The sequence below is a fragment of the Mastigoproctus giganteus genome, chromosome 14, assembly GCF_048544385.1.
Source record: "Mastigoproctus giganteus isolate SK-2022 chromosome 14, ASM4854438v1, whole genome shotgun sequence".
Classification (NCBI taxonomy): domain Eukaryota; kingdom Metazoa; phylum Arthropoda; class Arachnida; order Uropygi; family Thelyphonidae; genus Mastigoproctus; species Mastigoproctus giganteus.
The window spans coordinates 69,072,805-69,091,053 of NC_143588.1; the positions used below are offsets into that span (position 1 = coordinate 69,072,805).

Genomic DNA, 18,249 nt, shown 5'->3' on the forward strand with positions numbered 1-18,249 from the left:
GACAAAGTTTTAAGAAACATTAACTTATAACTGAAAAAAAGTCTCATTTTAAGATTAACTGTTTTTACTTTTTACCTTAATACTTCCCATATCACAAATTCTGTCTATATCTCTTTTTCATGTTTCATGAGCATAGAGAGGATGTAATTATTTTCTTATAAATATTTTGTTGTTTTAAACCCAAAGTTTTGAACATCTGGTTTGCTTGATTTTCAAATTATTTTTACAGCTTTTCAATAAATTTTGTTATCTGTAGTTGATGAATGGCAAATTAAATTAAGCATTAGTGATACACTTAAGAATCAGCTGGTTAACTACACTTACCTAATATGCTCTATCCAATTTCCCACTGCCATTGAAAAAGTGGTGTGCATCCTGTGAAACACTAGTGAGTGAGTGATTTGATTAAGCTCTGCCCTTTTGAAAATACTTGTTTTACACTTTTAAAAATTTTTATGTACATTTATATAAATATATTTCCTAAATCTGCAATATTCCCTTTAGCCATCAAACACTATTTGACATGGTCTGTTTGCTTTTCTTGATCACTGATGTTTCATGCATGGCAGAAAACAAAGTTGCTGAAGTGACTTCTGGCATTATATATTCTCAATTTAAGCATTGCTGAATAACTATGTGTAAATGAAAGATATGTTTCATTTCCTTATATTTTTCTTAAATATATAAAATATTTTCATATTTTATATATTTAAGAATTATATAAAATTTCTTTAATATTTTCAGATTTAAATATATAAATATATTAAAATCATAATCTAAACTCATTGAAAGTGCAGTGAAAATTATAAACAGTTCCACACCAAGCGTAACAACCAGAAAAGTCCAAAAACTGGCAACTACTGAATTAATTCACAGTTGAAAATTACTTTTCTACTGTTTAATAACTTTACTTAACTTTATTAATCTACGAGGAGTGGTACGAAAGTAATGCCTCCATTTTCTATGCACTTCTGCCATCTCTGAGTCAGATGCTGTATTCTAATCCTGTAAAAGTTCTTACTCTTGCTCTGGAGGACTTCATGAACACTGTGCTTGAGCTGGTTGTTGTCTGCAAAATGGGTTCCATGGACTGAAGAGGTGATAGTTGGAAGGTGCACGATCTGGGCTATGAGAGGAAGAACAGTGCACCCCAGTTTTGCAATGGCCTCCATTGTGCACGGACTGGTGTTGGGGGGTCATGCATTGTAGTAGTAGTAGTGGCATGTGATGCAAGAAAGCAAGTGTATGAGCTTATGCAGCATCAGCCAAAAAAAAAAAAAAAAAATCGCACCATTCCCTCCAAATGCCTGTCCAGTTCCTCCTTAAATTTATTCAACCTATCAACTTCCACAACGACAGATGGAAGCTTGTTCCAACAATTAACCACCCGCTAACTAAAGGCAAATTAACGCACATCTATTCTACATCTGTCTTTTCTTAATTTGAATTTATGACCCCTTAGGTTCGTAATCTGAACAAGTGGAAGGATCCCATCAGAATTCAGCGTGCTCAACCCATTCAAGGCCTTATACATCTCAATCAGATCATGTGCAGGTGCCTAGTCTCCAGCCACTGCAATTTGCAGAACTTAAGCCTCTCTTGGTAAGAGGATCCCTTCATTCCCATCACCAATCTTGTTGCCCTTCTCTGTACACACTCAAGTAAATCTACATCCTTCCTAAAATGAGGCCTCCAGACCTGTACGCAGTACTCAAGGCATGGCCTAACCATTGCCTTATACAGAGTGACAATAACCTCCTTTTCCCTGCTAGTAACATTCCTATATATCATTGACAAAACCCCATGACCTGCCCTTGCAGCCTGTCTGCATTGATCAGAAAACTTCATATCTGACTGCACAATTACTCCCAGGTCTTTTTCATTTTCTACCATCTTAAGTGTAGTACCACACAGTTGGTACGTTTCTCTGGGGTTACTTCTACCCATATGCAGTACTTTGCATTTGTCAAGGTTAAACTTCAGCTGCCACTTCTTATTAGGAGGCGTCTGCCCAAATTATCTAGATCCTGTTGCATTAGCACACTGCCATTACTGTCATTAACAACCCTGCTAACCTTTGTATCATCTGCAAACTTCAACACTAAGCCTGATATACCTTCATCAATATCATTGATAAATATACAAAACAGCAGTGGACCCAACACCGAACCCTGTGGGACTCTACTAATAACATTAGTCCACGAAGAGCAGCACCCATTGATTACCACCCTCTGTCTTCTCCCACTTAACCATCCTTTTATCCATTGTACCAACTTACCCTTAATACCATTCTGCTCCAATTTGTACAATAGTCTTCCATGCGCAACAGTGTCAAAAGCTTTCCTGAAATCCAAATATATGATATCAGAATTATTTTTTGCATCCAGTTCCTTTGTAACCACATCATAATATCCTATCAAATTTGTCAGACAAGACTTTCCCTTAACAAATCCATGCTGTGTCTGAATTATTGCTGCAGTCTTGTCTAGATGATCCTGCAATGCATCTTTAACCAGTGACTCCATTATTTTACCTGGAACAGAAGTTAAACTAACTGGTCTGTAATTACTCGTGTCACCCTTCAATCCCCTTTTGTGAATTGGGGATACATTTGCACATCTCCAGTCCGTGGGGACCTCCCCTGAGTCCAAGGAAGCTCTCATAATTATGGCTAAGGGTTTGCTCACTTCCTTTTCCACCTCCTTTAATATAACTGGATAGATCCCATCCACTCAAAAGTGCCTTTATGTTTAACTTCAACAATTTCTCCTCCACTTTGCTCTCAGTTATTACAAAATCATTAATAACTGAGCAGTGAATTAAATTAAGCACCCTGTTACAATTTGATAACCTTCTGGCATTTTCAATCTTTAATAACTCCTCATGTGTGAGTGTAGATGCAAAATACTCATACAGTTTGTTTGCTATCTGAGCAGGATCATCAACAGTCAAACAATCGATAACAAGTGGACCAATAAGATTCATCCCCTTCCTTTTAGAGTTTATATAAATAAAGAAATCCTTGCTATTTTTCTTAGCATCCTTTGCCAAAGATTTCTCATAATCTGCCTTTGCCTGCCTGTGACTTATTATTGTCTTGTGTGACTTGTTATATAACTGGATAGATCCCATCCACCCCAGGTGCTTTTCTGAAGTTTAACTTCAACAATTTCTCCTCCACTTTGCTCTCAGTTATTACAAAATCATTGAGTATCCTGCTGCAATTTGATAACCTTCTGCCATTTTCAAACTTTAATAATTCCTCATGTGCGAATGTAGATAAAATACTCATTCAGTTTGTTTGCTATGTGAGCAGGATCATCAACAGTTGAACCATCGATGTCAAGTGGACCAATCAGATTCATCCCCTTCCTTTTAGAGTTTATATAAGTAAAGAAATCCTTGCTGTTTTTCTTAGCATCTTTTGCCAAGGATTTCTTGTAATCTGCCTTTGCCTGCCTATCCTCCTTTATGACCTGATTACAGACTAGCTTATATCTGCCATAGGCTTCTGAGTCGCTTGATAATTTATATGCATCCCATGCATTTTTCTTCTCTGTTACGAGTTTCATTAGTTCATTAGATAACCATTTAGGCCTAAACCTTGAACAATATTTCTTAATAGGTATGAAACTTTTAGTAGCATCCACGATTAATTGCTTGAATGCTTCCCACTTAGAATTTACTGTTGGTAACATCGTCAATTGATCCCACTGTACAGAATTTAAAAACTGTCTGAGACCACTGTACTCATTGTCATGAAGAAGAACCTCATTGAGGTTTTTGTTTGGTTGAATTATATGGATGCAGTCTCAACTTTTTCAATGTTTCCACATATCGATCTCAGTTGATTGTTGTGCCATGCTCCAAGAAGTCCACAAGCAAGACCCCATCTTTGTCCCAAAACACTGTTGCCATGATTTTACTGACAGAAGGCTGTCTTTTTCACTTCTTCTTCCACGGTGAATTTGATGGTACCACTCCAACTGTCTCTTCGTTTCAGGGTCATAATGGTGGACCCAGGTTTTGTCACCTGTGACTATGCATGAAAGAAAAACCTCTCGTTCACTCTCATAGTGCTGGAGAAGTTCCATACAGATGACTTTCCAGCCTTCTTTGAGCTCATGTGTCAGCATTTTCGGGACCTACCAGGTGCAAACCTTGTTGTAGCCCAGTTCCTTTATAATGGTTATCACAGCAGGTTTCCCAATACATACTGTATCGCAAAATTTGTGTGTTGTTGATACAGCTGTCCTTTTTGTTCAGCTCCTCGATCTGGCTCTTGTTTTCTGTTGTCACTGGCCGGCCACTTTGGGGGCTTGTCAACAGTGTCACTTTCCCCACTCTTAAAGTGTCTTACCCAACGTCTAATTGTACTCACATCTACAGTATTGTCACAATAAACATTTTTGAGACATGTATAGATTTCAATAGGTGTCACTTCTTCCTTGGTAAGAAATTCAATCACCACTCTTTGCTTGATATGTATATCTGTAACATCCACCATTTTGAACTATCAGTGTGCGGCACTCACGAGACTGATCGCAGTTCTACTCAGTATGGTGAAACTGGAGGCCTGTAGTGACCACTCAGTGATATGCGAAATGATCTACAGTGTGACATTAGGAGCCATTACTTTCATACCAGTCCTCGTACTTCACTGCTCTTTAATAAAAGCAATAAATATAAATTTAAATATAACAAATACACTACAGTAGACTTTCAGAATAACGGCACCTTTGGGGATTCATGATGCCATTATTTCAATTTTTCCGTTATCTAGAAAGTTTTATTTTTAATTTATTTAATGCAGAAATAATGAGGCTAAATAAGAAATAGAGAGATTCAGAATGCAATTTTATTAACTGCACATAAAAAACAAACAAACATATTGACAACCCAATGTTATATTCTACCATTAATAGACTCCTGCTTACACCCCATTCTGTTTTCTTTATTATATCAAGTTTAGTCTGTGCAGTAGCACAGTGGTATCATCACCAACCTCCCTACACTGGGTGGAAAAGTTCCTGGTTTGAATTCCATCGATGATGCAAGAAACTTTTATGGGCTTTTTTTTACACCGTGGCTGAGTTAGCCAGTCTCAGGCATAGATAGCAAGGTTTTTTCCTAGAAACTGGTTTTTGGTCTAGCAAAACAGGCAAATCGACTAGAGAACTCTATTTAGAGACACAATATACATGGGTATATGAATTAACTTTCCGGATGTCCCTAATGTTAATAGTTTGGATTATATCAAGTTTGTCACTAAGCTTTACTGTTGTTCCTTTTTGCTTCTCTGTATGAAGTTTATTAACTTTAGGAGCCATAGTGAGGATTTTTAATTTAAAATAATGTAAAACAGCGGTATAATCCGTGATATCAGCACAGAATTCACTTTCAAAATGGCGAACATAAACAAATACAGTAATCACGTGACTTGTTTTCTTTTTTGTCACTGCAAGACATCTGCGCTGTGTGTAAACATCCGATCTCAATGTACCATTAGCTCGAATGCTCTGTTATTTGGGGTGCTTTTATTTCAAAAGTCTATTGTATATATATTTTTGGAATTATTAAACAAAATTATTGCTTTTATAGTAAATTAAAATTGACTAAACTGTGTGTATTTAAATCAGAGAATGTACTGATATATGGTATTCAAAACCTAATAACATGTACTGGTGTTACCACACACTCACTCAGGGTAGCTCAATTTTTTTTTTTTTTCAGCTGATGCAGCATAAGCTTCAGGCTTCCTTGCACCATATGGCTAATAATAATAATAATTTATAATAATTATTATTTTTTATATGTTCAGAATTTTTCTTTTAAGAAAAGAAAGACGTGTGCCATATTATGTGTTTTGCTTAAGAGGTCTCTATGGGTGGGATTTTGTTATAGTTCATATACAGCCATAAAGGCTTGTTTGGCATTCTGTGTTATATACCATATGCTCCATAAGTATGTGTTGAACCATTAGGGTTGTATCACAGGTTTCTCATCATGATGGATACTCACCTCTTCAGGAGAGGTGAGAGCACATATGCATGTGCCTGTCCAAGTTCATTGTATGCATGTGGTTCAGCACTCCAGTTTAGATTTGACCTGATGTAATTTCTTTGTTCATACCAGAATTGGTGCTATCTCTCCCTTTTTCTCTCTTATCCAAGCAAGATAGATAGTGAACTTGGACAGCTCAATGATCTCGGACAGCCTAAGATCATTGTATGCTTGTGGTTGAACAACCAATTTTAGGTTTTGAGTTTGTATAATCTGCTTATTCGTACCAGGATTGTTACCATCTGTTTCTTTTGGCACCACATATGATATATTTTGTGGTAATCTGTGTGTGAAATGTTGAAAGGATGTTTTGGAGGTGTTGCTGCTCTTTTTGCTGCTTGATCTGCCAGTGTTTTTATTTTTTTAATACTCACATTGCTGGGTGTCCAACAAAATTTGATATCTTATTTGTCTTTCATACAAGGAGCTGAAGGATTGCCTAATTTGTAATGCTGGGTGCTTAAATGCTGTGGGATTTTTCAAGACTTCCATGCTTCTCAATGAACCTGTGTACATTATGCTTCTTTTTTTTTAATCATAAGTATAGAGATTAAGAGTTGCTTATTGCAAACAGTTTAGTATACCATGGAAAAAACTTGTTTCTATTTTTAATTCATATGTTTATATTGAGAGATGATATGAAACTGTTCTTAGTGAGTGGCATGCAGTTTTTGAAAGCATCTTTTCTGACTGTTATTGAAAATACTTGGTACAGTATGGAATTATGTTATCCCGTGGTGGGAAGATATTTTATTGGTAAATTTGCAGCTTTATTCAAGTTGACATTGTTTCATTAGGAGGTCTTGAATTTGGATTACCACTGTTTGATTGTTGTAGTTTTTCCATCTTGAAGATAGGGATGCTCTGCCATTGCTCTTGTTTGGAGAGAGGTTGGTGTTGTTTGGGGTGGTTTGGAAGGCCCCTGTTGCTATATAAAAAGCATTCTGATTGATTGGATCCTTCTTAAAATGAGGTTTCCAGATCTGTATGCAGTACTCAGATGTGGCTTGACCATTGCTCGACCAACAGGACAATCACCTCCTTGTCCCTGCTAGCAGAATTCTCTATATTTATATTCTCGAACTTCGTGTTGGACTGTACTGCTACCCAGCATACGTCTCTTTCATTCTCTGCCCACCTTGAGAGTGTTCTTGCAAGTAGCGTAGTGGATACAGATACAATTGCTATCCTTCCCACACCGGATGGAAAAGGCCTGGATTCAAATTGTGACAATGATGAGAGGAATTTTTTTGGGGGCTTTATTCACAATGTGACTGAATTTGTCAGTTCAGGAAAAGGTTGCATGGTATTTTTTTTCCCTGGAAACAGGTTCTTCATCCAGCAATAATATACATTTAAAATTAATTTCTTTTAAAAAGTTATCATTTATTTTGCCTATATTGCAGAATTTCTTTACTCATTGTGAAGTGCTTATAAAGATTGTTGTTATTATTTAGCAATTTCGATTTTTAAAATTTCTGCATTTTATATTTGAAAATGTTTTTATTCCATTAAGTTATATTTTTTAATTTGGATACTTTATAAGAAGTTATTGTATGTGTTTTTCAGATTCTTCTTCCTTCTGGCGAAAAATTTGATGATCAAATGGCTAACATAGAAACTAGTACAGATGAAATATTTGAGGAAAGTTTAGTGTCTGATCAGCTTCAGCCCTCTAATGCATCTGTCAATGATGAAGAGGATGAATCATTTCTTGATGAAAGAGATTCAGAACCTATTGTTCCATCCTTGAGAGAAATGGTGCAGGGCACAATTTCTCCAATCCTAGGTTCTATACATGTTAATGAAGGAAATACAAAGTCTTCCAGTTCATCTGCTACAGCTTCACCCAAGAAAGAGAGCACTCCAGTTTCATCTTGGTAATTACCTGTATTAATTTTTGCTTAGTGATGCGATATTTTTGTTAATTGTAAATGTCAAGTGTTATATTTTTAGTGTGCCAATTATTTGTTTACAATTGTAATTTCATATTCCATTAATTGTTATAACCATATTGTTAGTTTAATATGTGAATATATTTTTTATATTTTTAAATTTATATTTGACTTAATTTTACACAATAAAAAAGTTGTAATATTCATTAAGTTACTTATAGCAATTCAGATAATTTATTTAATAATGCCACCCTATATTTTCAGCACTTCTCCAAAATGTTTGATTATTTTTATTGATTATTTTATATCTAGTTTTATGGATAACAGATAATACATAATGAATATCAAAATAACTTTCAGTAAAACTGGAATAGATGAACAAGTATTATATTCAGTATATTATCTGGATAGTAAACATTCTTGTTTTGCACTCTGGAGATAATTTAAAAATAGGCTTGACTAGGCAACGCTAAATTTAATATTAATTTTGTGAGCATTTAGATCTTTTAGATGTTATTATATGCTTTTGAACAAAATTTAAAAAAAAAAAAGAAAAAAAAGTCTAGTATTATAAATGGGTTTACTGAATTATTACCAGAGTAGGTAAAGTTTTCTAAAATAAAAGTTTAAATTTATTTTGGAAAACTATCTTGAGTTATGTTCATTTGTTAACATACTGGAAGAAATGGAACCAAATAATTTATAATGAATAAATGTATATTCATTTTACATGTCATTTACTGTGGTATTGGGAAATAAATTGATACTACACTGCATGAAATAAGAGGCAGTTTATTACACAAACTGAAGTGGTCAGTGGAGCTTACAAAGATAAACCAAATGCATATGCCAAACATAAATTTGGCCAAAAATTCGTCATATGCAATGGGTCCATATTGCACAGGCACTGCTGTATTCAAAGGTGAGAAATACTGAAATAAGAAAAAAATAAACTTGTTAACAATCTAATTATAAGCTAAATTTGGTGGTGGGGGGGGGATACTGTATTCTTTAACAGTATCCCATAATGTAGAGTATCTTGCCCCCTCCCAATTAATTAGCTTATTTAAAGTATCAGTGTGTTTATTTTTATTATTTTAGTACATTTTATCCATTGGGCACAGTATTGTTTGTGTGATACTACTTCATACATAACTAAAAGTTCTTAATATGGAAGGAAATAAACATAACATGTAAATTATGCTTAGCTAATTAGTTTCATGAAATTTCATATTTACTTACTTACACTAAAGAAATTTCCTCAAACTAAATAAATAAATAATGTTTGACATGTAGTATTCATACATTTCTTTCTTAGAAATAAGTCATTTCTCTTACCACTAAGGAACAAGTTTATAAAGCAAATCTAAGTAATCCTATAATTTTAATCTAAGCAAATCTAAGTAATACTACAATCCTATTAAATTTAGACCCTGTGTTCCACACACATTATCTAAAGAAATTATTCACGAACATCCATTCTAGCAACAAATAAATGCAGAAAGCAACTGAAATATATTAATTGGAACAAAGGATTGCAGATACTGAGATGGGCTTCGAAAATTGCCCTTAACTCCCATGCAATAACCTGGAGCTAGATAATTACTATCAGAGATCCAGTAATATTCTGGTTTTAAGAGCATTAAATTGTGTGTGTACATATAAAACTTAAAACAGAATTAAAATAATATAATAGTATACTTTTAAATTGTAGTTTGTGATGTGCAGCAGTAAAGATAACAGGGTAAGCACTTACTAATGAAATTTAATAAAATCGGTAATTAACCTGTTCATTGGCAAATCCATTTAATTTAACTTAATTTTCACTGAATTTTTATTCATAGCTTAGTTATATAACTCTAATTTATAAATAACTTGTTAAATTCTGTCATTGCAGTTACTTTGAAATGGAGAGAAACTCCACGAAATGTTTGACATGTAGTATCCATACATTTCTTCCTTAGAAATAAAAGTAATTTCTCTTACCACTAAAGAACAAGTTTTCATTTCTGTTTAAAACTATAATAAAATCCGGAGCATCATGCCATTTATAAGAAATAATTAGTTGTATAGTTTCATGTATGATTAGCATGAAATTAGAAATATGACATATTTAAATCATGCATAAACATGTTTGACAGGTAGATTTTGTAGGTACTAAGTTGTGGGTACAACTTAGCACGTGACTCTGCAGCTGAGCACCATCAGTAGTCTTATAATTGCTAGGGCTTCTTGTAGACTGATGCAGATATTAAGTCTGAAACCATATGTAATATTAATTTTAAACAGCCAATAAAATCGGTAATTAACCTGTTCATGGCGACATATTTACATTTGACTATTGGTTATAAATGATGTGTAGAGCGGATATACATTTTTTCATTATAAAAAATATAATTTTTTGATTTAATGCATTTGGACAACCAAAAATTTATTCTTCTCTCAGAGTAAGATTATTCTAATTCATTAGTGCAAGTGATGCTTGTCACTGTATCAGATTGAATAATATAAGTAATGAAATCACAATAGGTTGCAAGTGTATTTTGATGTGCAAACAAAAAAATTCTGTTTTTATTTGCTAAGTTGCCTTAAGGAATTTTTTTTTTTTTAAGTACATTAGCATCTCATGTCTGTTAACTTTTACAGTCTTTGAAAGTGCTCTTCTAGAATCAACAAAACTTTGAAATACTCTACAAGCTTTTTAACTATTTGATATGAGGTTTAAATGCCTTTGTTTGTTTTTATATTATGTATATATAATTACTATATATTTTGATTGTCAATCTAGTCATATTAATTAAAGTTTCTGATTTTTGAAAGTTTCAATGAAGGGATTTATTCTAGACATTTTATTTCCTGTATTTTTGAGTTCAGTAAAGTTATTGTTTTGTTAATTTCACATGGAAAACAAGTATTTCTTTTTTTATATGTAATTTTAAGAATTAAAGAGCCAACATGATGCCTTTTACTCAGTACATCTAGACATTTGATTATAAATAATAATTATTCAGCGGGGTGAACAAAGTTTTAGAAGCAATAGGATTTCTCAAATTTTAAGGAAATTGATTATTGACGTTAATCCTATTACAAATTAAATTGTATGTAGTTTTTAAAATAAATACAAGCTCTGTCCATTCAATCTCTCAGGGACAACATAGTGGCCGTTTACTTACAGAGTATATTATGTTTAATTTATTGTTGAAGCTAATTAACATTAATGAATATGTAATAATTATTTTTATGTAATAATTATTACATAAAAATTTTGTCAACAGTGGATAGGTTTTATCATAACATTTATTTATTTTTTAAAGTTTTTTTTTTTTTTTTTTTTTTTTTTACATCTTTTATCTCTTTAGCTGCAGAAAGAAATTTATTTTTCTCCTGGTGTATGTACTGATTATTAAATATCTTAAAAGCCAGTACTTAAAAATAACTTAAAATAAATATGTGTGTGTATAATGTTATATATTTAAAATTATTATAGTAGTAATGAAATTGGGCAAGAAATGTTCATAAATAGTTGTGTTATAGGATTTGGAAAGTCTATCCTATGGAATAGATTTGGGATAAAAGTCTGTACCATGGATTCATTTGTGCTATTATACATGAGCTGATGAAAGGAAATATGCAGCACATTTTCTGACTTAAAAATTGCCCACACAATATCACACATCTGTGTATCTTACAGCTGCTGCCTTGGAAAAAAAGTAAAGCCAGTTAATATTACAAAATAAATTTTTTTTTCTGTGTCGTACAACAAAACTAGCATTCTTATCTCTTAAATGGCTATAATGAAATTTAATTTTACTTTTAATAGTTGGATATAGATTTATTTGGAAAAAGCCCATTGAAAGTGATAAGGATTGAAACTTATGGCCAGTGTATAGCATATAATCCTAACAAATTTATTGGTTACTATTCAAAGTAAATAAGTAAACATCTATTGCATTTGCCATTAGTTATTTATTTTTTATAATTATTTATATCATAATAAAACCTACATTTTTTTAAACTTTTATAATAGCAATATATTTTAAAGATTTTATATATTTATAAACGATGACAACTGGTGAGTCAACAGCAGGGATTCATAAAAAGGAATGGAAATGTTGAAAATTACAATTTGAAATAATATAATAAGAGAATACACTTTCTTTGTGTTAAAGAAACAGTTTATTGCAATGAGTGTAAGTTTATTAGTTTTTCAGATACAGAGAATATAAGACAGTGCATCCAGTTGATGTGTTGAGTCAGTTTGGTGTGACATAAGCGTGTGTGCGCGCGTGCACACACACACACACACACACACACACACAGAGAGAGAGAGAGAGAGAGAGAGAGAGAGAGAGAGAGAGAGAGAGAGAGAGAGAGAGAGAGAGAGAGACTAGAAATGTGTTAAAGGCCAAATAGCTGATGAGTATAATGGAGTTATACAGACAGTGGGCCAGCAAACCAGAGTGCCTTATGATGGTTGCTTTTAACTTTCCAGATACTGACTGGAACTCGTGGGTTGTTCACTCACTCAGTAGCAGAAATTGTCTACATCAATTGGATGACTATTTTCTACAACAGCATGTTGTAGAAGCAATAAGGAAAATTATTACTCAATCTGATTATCAGCGGTTTTCATAATTAAGAATCTCCAGATAAAGGAGTCACTAGGTTTGTGATCATAATATAATAATGTAGGATTTACTAGCTACTGTAAAGGGTAAAGAGAAGGAATTGTGCTTTCATAAAGGTGACCAGTGGTCTTAGACAGCTTTTAAATTTATTCAGTGGAAGCAACTTGTGATGTTACCAACTGCAAATTCTAAATAGGAAGAATTCAGGGAAGTAATCTTATAAGTTACTATGCCTTTTATACCAACTAAGAGCTATGAGGAGCATTTAAAAAGTTTGTGACCTGAGTATAGATGGTTTATTTGAGGAGTCTGGTATCATGTTATTTTTCAACATAGTCCCCTTTGGAACCAGTACACTTTTGCCACTGATGGTGCAATGCATTGATTCCAGCTGCAAAGAAAGTTTCCTCTTGGGCTTCCTGGAATGTATTCACTACAGCAGTGATGTTATTGTTAGTGAGAAAATGGATGCCAGCCAAGTACTTTTTCAAATTAGGAAATAGATGAAAGTCCAGTGGTGCTAGATCTGGTGAATATTGGAAATGGTCCAAGATTTCAAAGTCACACTCAACCAGTGTAGCCATGGCAATGACAGACTTGTGAGCAGGAGTATTGTTCTGCTGAGTTTTCTTTGGCATTTGTCTTTGATGTTTTCATGCAAATTCCTCATAAGGTCTGCATAATATGCCCCTGTGACTGTCTGGCTTTTCTCAAAGTAATCTGTCAGCATCCCAAAAAATCTGTGCCATCATCATGCCAGCAGAAGGAATCTACTTGCCTTTCTTTGGAAGGGAAGAAGAGTGGTGTTTCCACTTTTTGGACTGCTTCTTTGTCTCTCTGGCTGTTAGTGATGGACTCAAGTCTCATCCATGGTTAACAAACCTTGCAAGGAAATTTTCTGGATGCTAACATCTTTTACATAGCGAGAACTTCTTATTATGTAGTACACACATTCAGATGAAACACTAGCAATGTACTGAACTGTTACTCGTTGATCACTCATCACCGGATCATGCATGCTGTCAACAATTCTGGAGTGATGGATGTTGCAAGTCTTCCACAGCATGGGTCATCTTCCAGGCTCTCCCTCCTACATTTAAACTCTGCTGCCCACTCCTTCACCATGGAACAGGAAGTGGCATCATATCCTTCTGAATTACATTTAGCATTAGTGCCTTTCCCTCAAATATTGGATGACTGCACAGTGACTAATTTTGTTCTTCTTTCATCATTCACACATAACTTTGACGTCAGGACCTGTAATTAAAAAAAAAAAAAAAAAAACATTATTGAAATTGCACAAAATGTAATTTCAATAACATCTTTTTTTTTTTTTTTTTTTTTGGTAGGCTATTAGTTTACTATTTGAAATGTTATACATTAAGTGCAGAAATTTTAACATTGTGCCACTACCGTTTCATACTCAGGCCACGAACTTTTCAAATGCACCTTATATTGTTCAAGGTTCAGACTTAAATGGATGTCAGATGAACTTATGAAGTCTAGTGGCAGAATCAAATTCATGAGATGATTATAAATTATCAGGGGACAAAGAAACCTACAGTAAGTACAAACTAGTGTGCAATAAAGTCACTAAGGAAGGTCAGACAAGCTAAGGCTGATTATGAGAAGACTGGCTAAGAATGCAAAGCAAAGTAGCAGAGTTCTTTGTTTATATTAACACAAGAAGAAAAGAAATTAACTACAATAGTCCACTAAACATGAATGGCATAACTGTTGATGATCCTATTCAGGTTGCTGACAAAACCAATAAATATTTTGAATCTATATTCACATGTGAACAAGTCTTTGGGGATGCGTACATCAGGAATATACCAAATTATAATAGGGAGCTGAATAATTTTGTGATAACTGAGAAGAAAAATTGTTGAAGCTAAAAGTGAATAAGGCACCTGGGACTGATGGGATCTATCTGATTATATTAAAAGGAGCAGCAAAAGTGGTAAGCAAACCCATGGCCATAGTTATGAAAGCATCCTTTGATTTAAGGGGAGACCCTAGAGTTTGGAGATTTTGCAAAGTCTCAAAGGGTGAAAAATGAGCAATTACAGACATCTACTTCACTTCCAGAAAAAATAATGGAGTCACTGGTTATAGAAGTAATGAAGGATCTTAACAGGAATGCAGTTATATTGAAATTACAAGCATGGATTTGTTAATGGGAGATCTTGTGTGACCATTCTGATTAGTTACTGTGGCACAGTAGCAAAGGAACTTGATGCAAAAAAAAAAAAAAATTATATTATGTTCTTAGATTTCATTAAAGCTTTACCCTGTTCCACATGAAACACTGCTGTACAAATTGGAGCAGTGTGATATTAGCAGCACGTTACTGCTATGGAAGGGATGGCTGAGTGGTAGAAGACAAGAGGATGGTCACTGCTATCCTTTGACTAATGTTATTAGGGGAGTCCCTTGGGGATTAAGGCGCCTCCGTAGCCAGGTGGGAAGGAGCAGAGTGCGTAGTACACGCTTCTTGATTAGACGGGGGTTCGAGCCCATCACCACCAAATACGGAGGATGCGGAAAGGTCAGGAATGACCACCGCATATTCACGGAGCAATATGGCCTTGGTTGCTAATGCTCCTAAAAACCAAATAACAAACAAACAAACAACAACAAACCTTGGGGATTCAGTGCTAGGCCTCTTACTGTTTTCTTTATTTATTAATGATATTGATGAAGGCATATTAAGGTTATTGTTTAAGTTTGCACATTATGCAAATTTTGGCAGGGTGATTAATGACAGAAATCAAGATACACTACTGCAACAACAAGACCTAAAAAAATTAGGCAGATGGGCTGAGAAGTGGCAATTGAGGTTTAACATTGACATCAAGTTCTCCAAGCAGTGCAGACTACTAGGATAGTTTATGGGATTCTGTCAATGATGTACAAGAATTTAGCCAGGAGGGACAAGGAGGTGATTATTCCATTGTATCAGCAACGGCTAAGTCACATCTTGAGTACTGTATACAGGTCTGGAGGCCTCATTTTAAGAAGGAAGTAGATCTCTTGGAATGGGCCAGAGAAAAGCAACCAGATTAGTCAAGGATACAAAAAGGTACTTTTATCATAAGACTTCAATTCTGCAGATTGCAATACTTGGAAATTAAGCACCTGTGAGGAGACCTCAATGAAGTATTTAAACCTTTAAATGGATTGAGTTAACTAAAAGCTGATGGCATTCTTACTTTTTCTTGGACAAAACACAGTGACATAAAATTGAAAAAGGATGGCTGCAGGATGTATGAGTGAAAATTTGCTTTCAGCTAAGAGTAATTGATTGATTGTTGGAATGTCTGGTGTTGTGAAAGTATTGAATAAATTTAAGGAAGCACTATAAAAATTATTAGAGAGGATGGACATATGAGGTGGATTTCTTTCCCCCCCCCCTTTTTTTTGTGTGTTTTGGCTGATGTATAAGCTTGCTTCTTCTGTTGGAACATTGTCCTTGATTGAGCTTTTACATTATTGAACAAACAAGAACAAAACAAAGAGAACTAGTAATAACAGGAAGAACCACAGCTGGGTGGGTTATTAGTCACTGTATGCTACATGATTATGAAAATTTCTCTCTTCCTTTTAGTCACAAATCAGGCCAACCTGCTTTTGGGATTTAAAATAGTTGCTAACTTGGGATTATAAGATTGCTGGTGTCCCCTACTGGAGGAAGCTGTTCTACTACCATCTGTGACAAAAGTAATGGTCTGTCTAGGTTGGAAGTGGTTGAGTTCCTTGCAAGGACCTAATAAAGATGTTTTTGTGGAAAGAGACAAAAGTGTCCCAGGTCAAAGAACAGCCCGCAGTGATGAAAGATATTGGTAATGGGAGGCTGTGCTAGGACTGGCATATTTTTTTTTATTTGTATGTTGGGGTAGACTGAGAATGCAAAGTTTCAGTTTCTTGCTTTCAGCCAGATTGAAGGTTGTGGTAAGTTTGAGAGTGGAGGAATCTCATTCTCATATGAGAGGTGGCAAAGACTTAAGAATCTCATCTTTGAAGAAGGAAAGCCAGTCAGACTGGAGTGTGCATTTGCCAATGTTGCAGTTGTCAAGAAGGGGGCGAGCACTGAATGAAAAATGTTTCCTTATATTTTCTTCTTTGCTAATATGCATGTGATGTATCTTTCCAACATATATATCTGTATGCTGGAAAGGTCAAATACATGGTGTTCTCCAGTGACCTTTCTCGCATGACAGGTCCTTACCACAGAAGCATATCAGCAGAGGAGAAAATATAAAGACGTATTCTGCATTTAGTGTCTCCTCCCTTTAACTGAAGCATCGGCAGATCCAGTCTGAGTGGCTTCTCTTTTTCAAAGACTAGATTCTTAAGTCTTGCTACTTCTCATATGGGAGCTGTGCTCCCACTTCAATTTCCCACAAAATCCTGAATCTTGCTGAACAGAGGAAACTCTAACCATCTGCAGATTGTACAAGTACTATAACATCTAAACTGACGGTCAGTCCTGGCACATCCTCTCAGAGCCACATCTTCCATCACTGTGGCTCCATCTTTGACCTGGAGTGCTGTTTCTTTCTGTAGCATTTTCATTGCATCTCTTAAAGTGAGGTCAGTTACCTCCAATCCAGAACAGACCAGCCATTTCGTAATCCCAGTGGGTTCACAACCATTTGTAAACTTGGAAGAGGTCACCAAAATATCTTTGCAGATCAGTCTTCCATTCTTTCTTGCTTTGCATATTGACCAGACTTTGCAGTGAAAAGGAAAAAACTCCCAGTTAAGATTTCAACAAATCACATGTTGTTCAGTGACTTATAACCTTGCCTGGATTCTTCCCGTTATTTTTAGTTCTCCTTGTTTTTGTTTCTTTAGTAATGTATAAGTTCAACTAAGGATAGTTGGCAGAATGTTCCAACAGAAATACATTTGGATTTTTATTTATTTGCAAGTAAACTTCCTTTTTTTTGTAAAGGCTTATCATATTAAATTATTTCTTTAATGCAGAGCAATTGCTTTCTTGTTATAAACTTTTGAAATCTAAATTGTTATGCTGTCTGCTTTTCTCTCCAAGTTTTAGAAATTTATAACATAGTCACAAAAAGATATTTGTTTTATGTAGTCAATAATATAAGAACTACAGAAGTAACATATTATAATGATGATAATTATTTCTAAGAAAATTAATTTTTCATAATTAGACACGAAGGGTAGTTTCTAAAAGTTGCAACTTTTAGAAACTTATAAACATGATCATATATGATTATTTCTCATCAAAAGTTAATATGAAACATTATGACCTTTGCACTCAACTTCTTATATAATTTCTGCAAATAAAAGTTTTTATTTCTACTAATTTAAACTCACTACTCCATCTAAAAATTAGGCAGGATTTCTTTTTAGATTTCTTCTCCTTTCCTATTTTGGTGATTGACACTGAACACTTTTTCCACTGCTTGTAACATCATCATTTGCCTTAAAATCAATGCAAAAAAAACAAAAAAAAAAAAAACAGTCACTTCAGAGAAGAAAACACTATGATGTGTTTTAATCAGAATGCAGTCTGGATAATAATATTTTGGTATGTAAATCAAGTGTCAATTTATCTGTCTGGCAAACTCTAGATAGGAGAAAAGCCAGTTTTCAGTTTTTGGGTTTCTGAATGATATGTATTTCTG

General features: G+C 34.3%; 1 protein-coding gene across 1 annotated transcript in view; it reads left to right on the forward strand.

Moving 5' to 3' along the window:
- The window catches only part of LOC150075208 (extended synaptotagmin-2-like), a 301,413-nt gene that overhangs the window by 203,512 nt on the left and 79,652 nt on the right, over positions 1-18,249 (forward strand). The window contains exon 21 of the mRNA XM_090388399.1: positions 7,633-7,943. Within this exon, the coding sequence (XP_090244525.1) occupies positions 7,633-7,943 (311 nt within the window). The remainder of the gene's footprint in view (positions 1-7,632; positions 7,944-18,249) is intronic.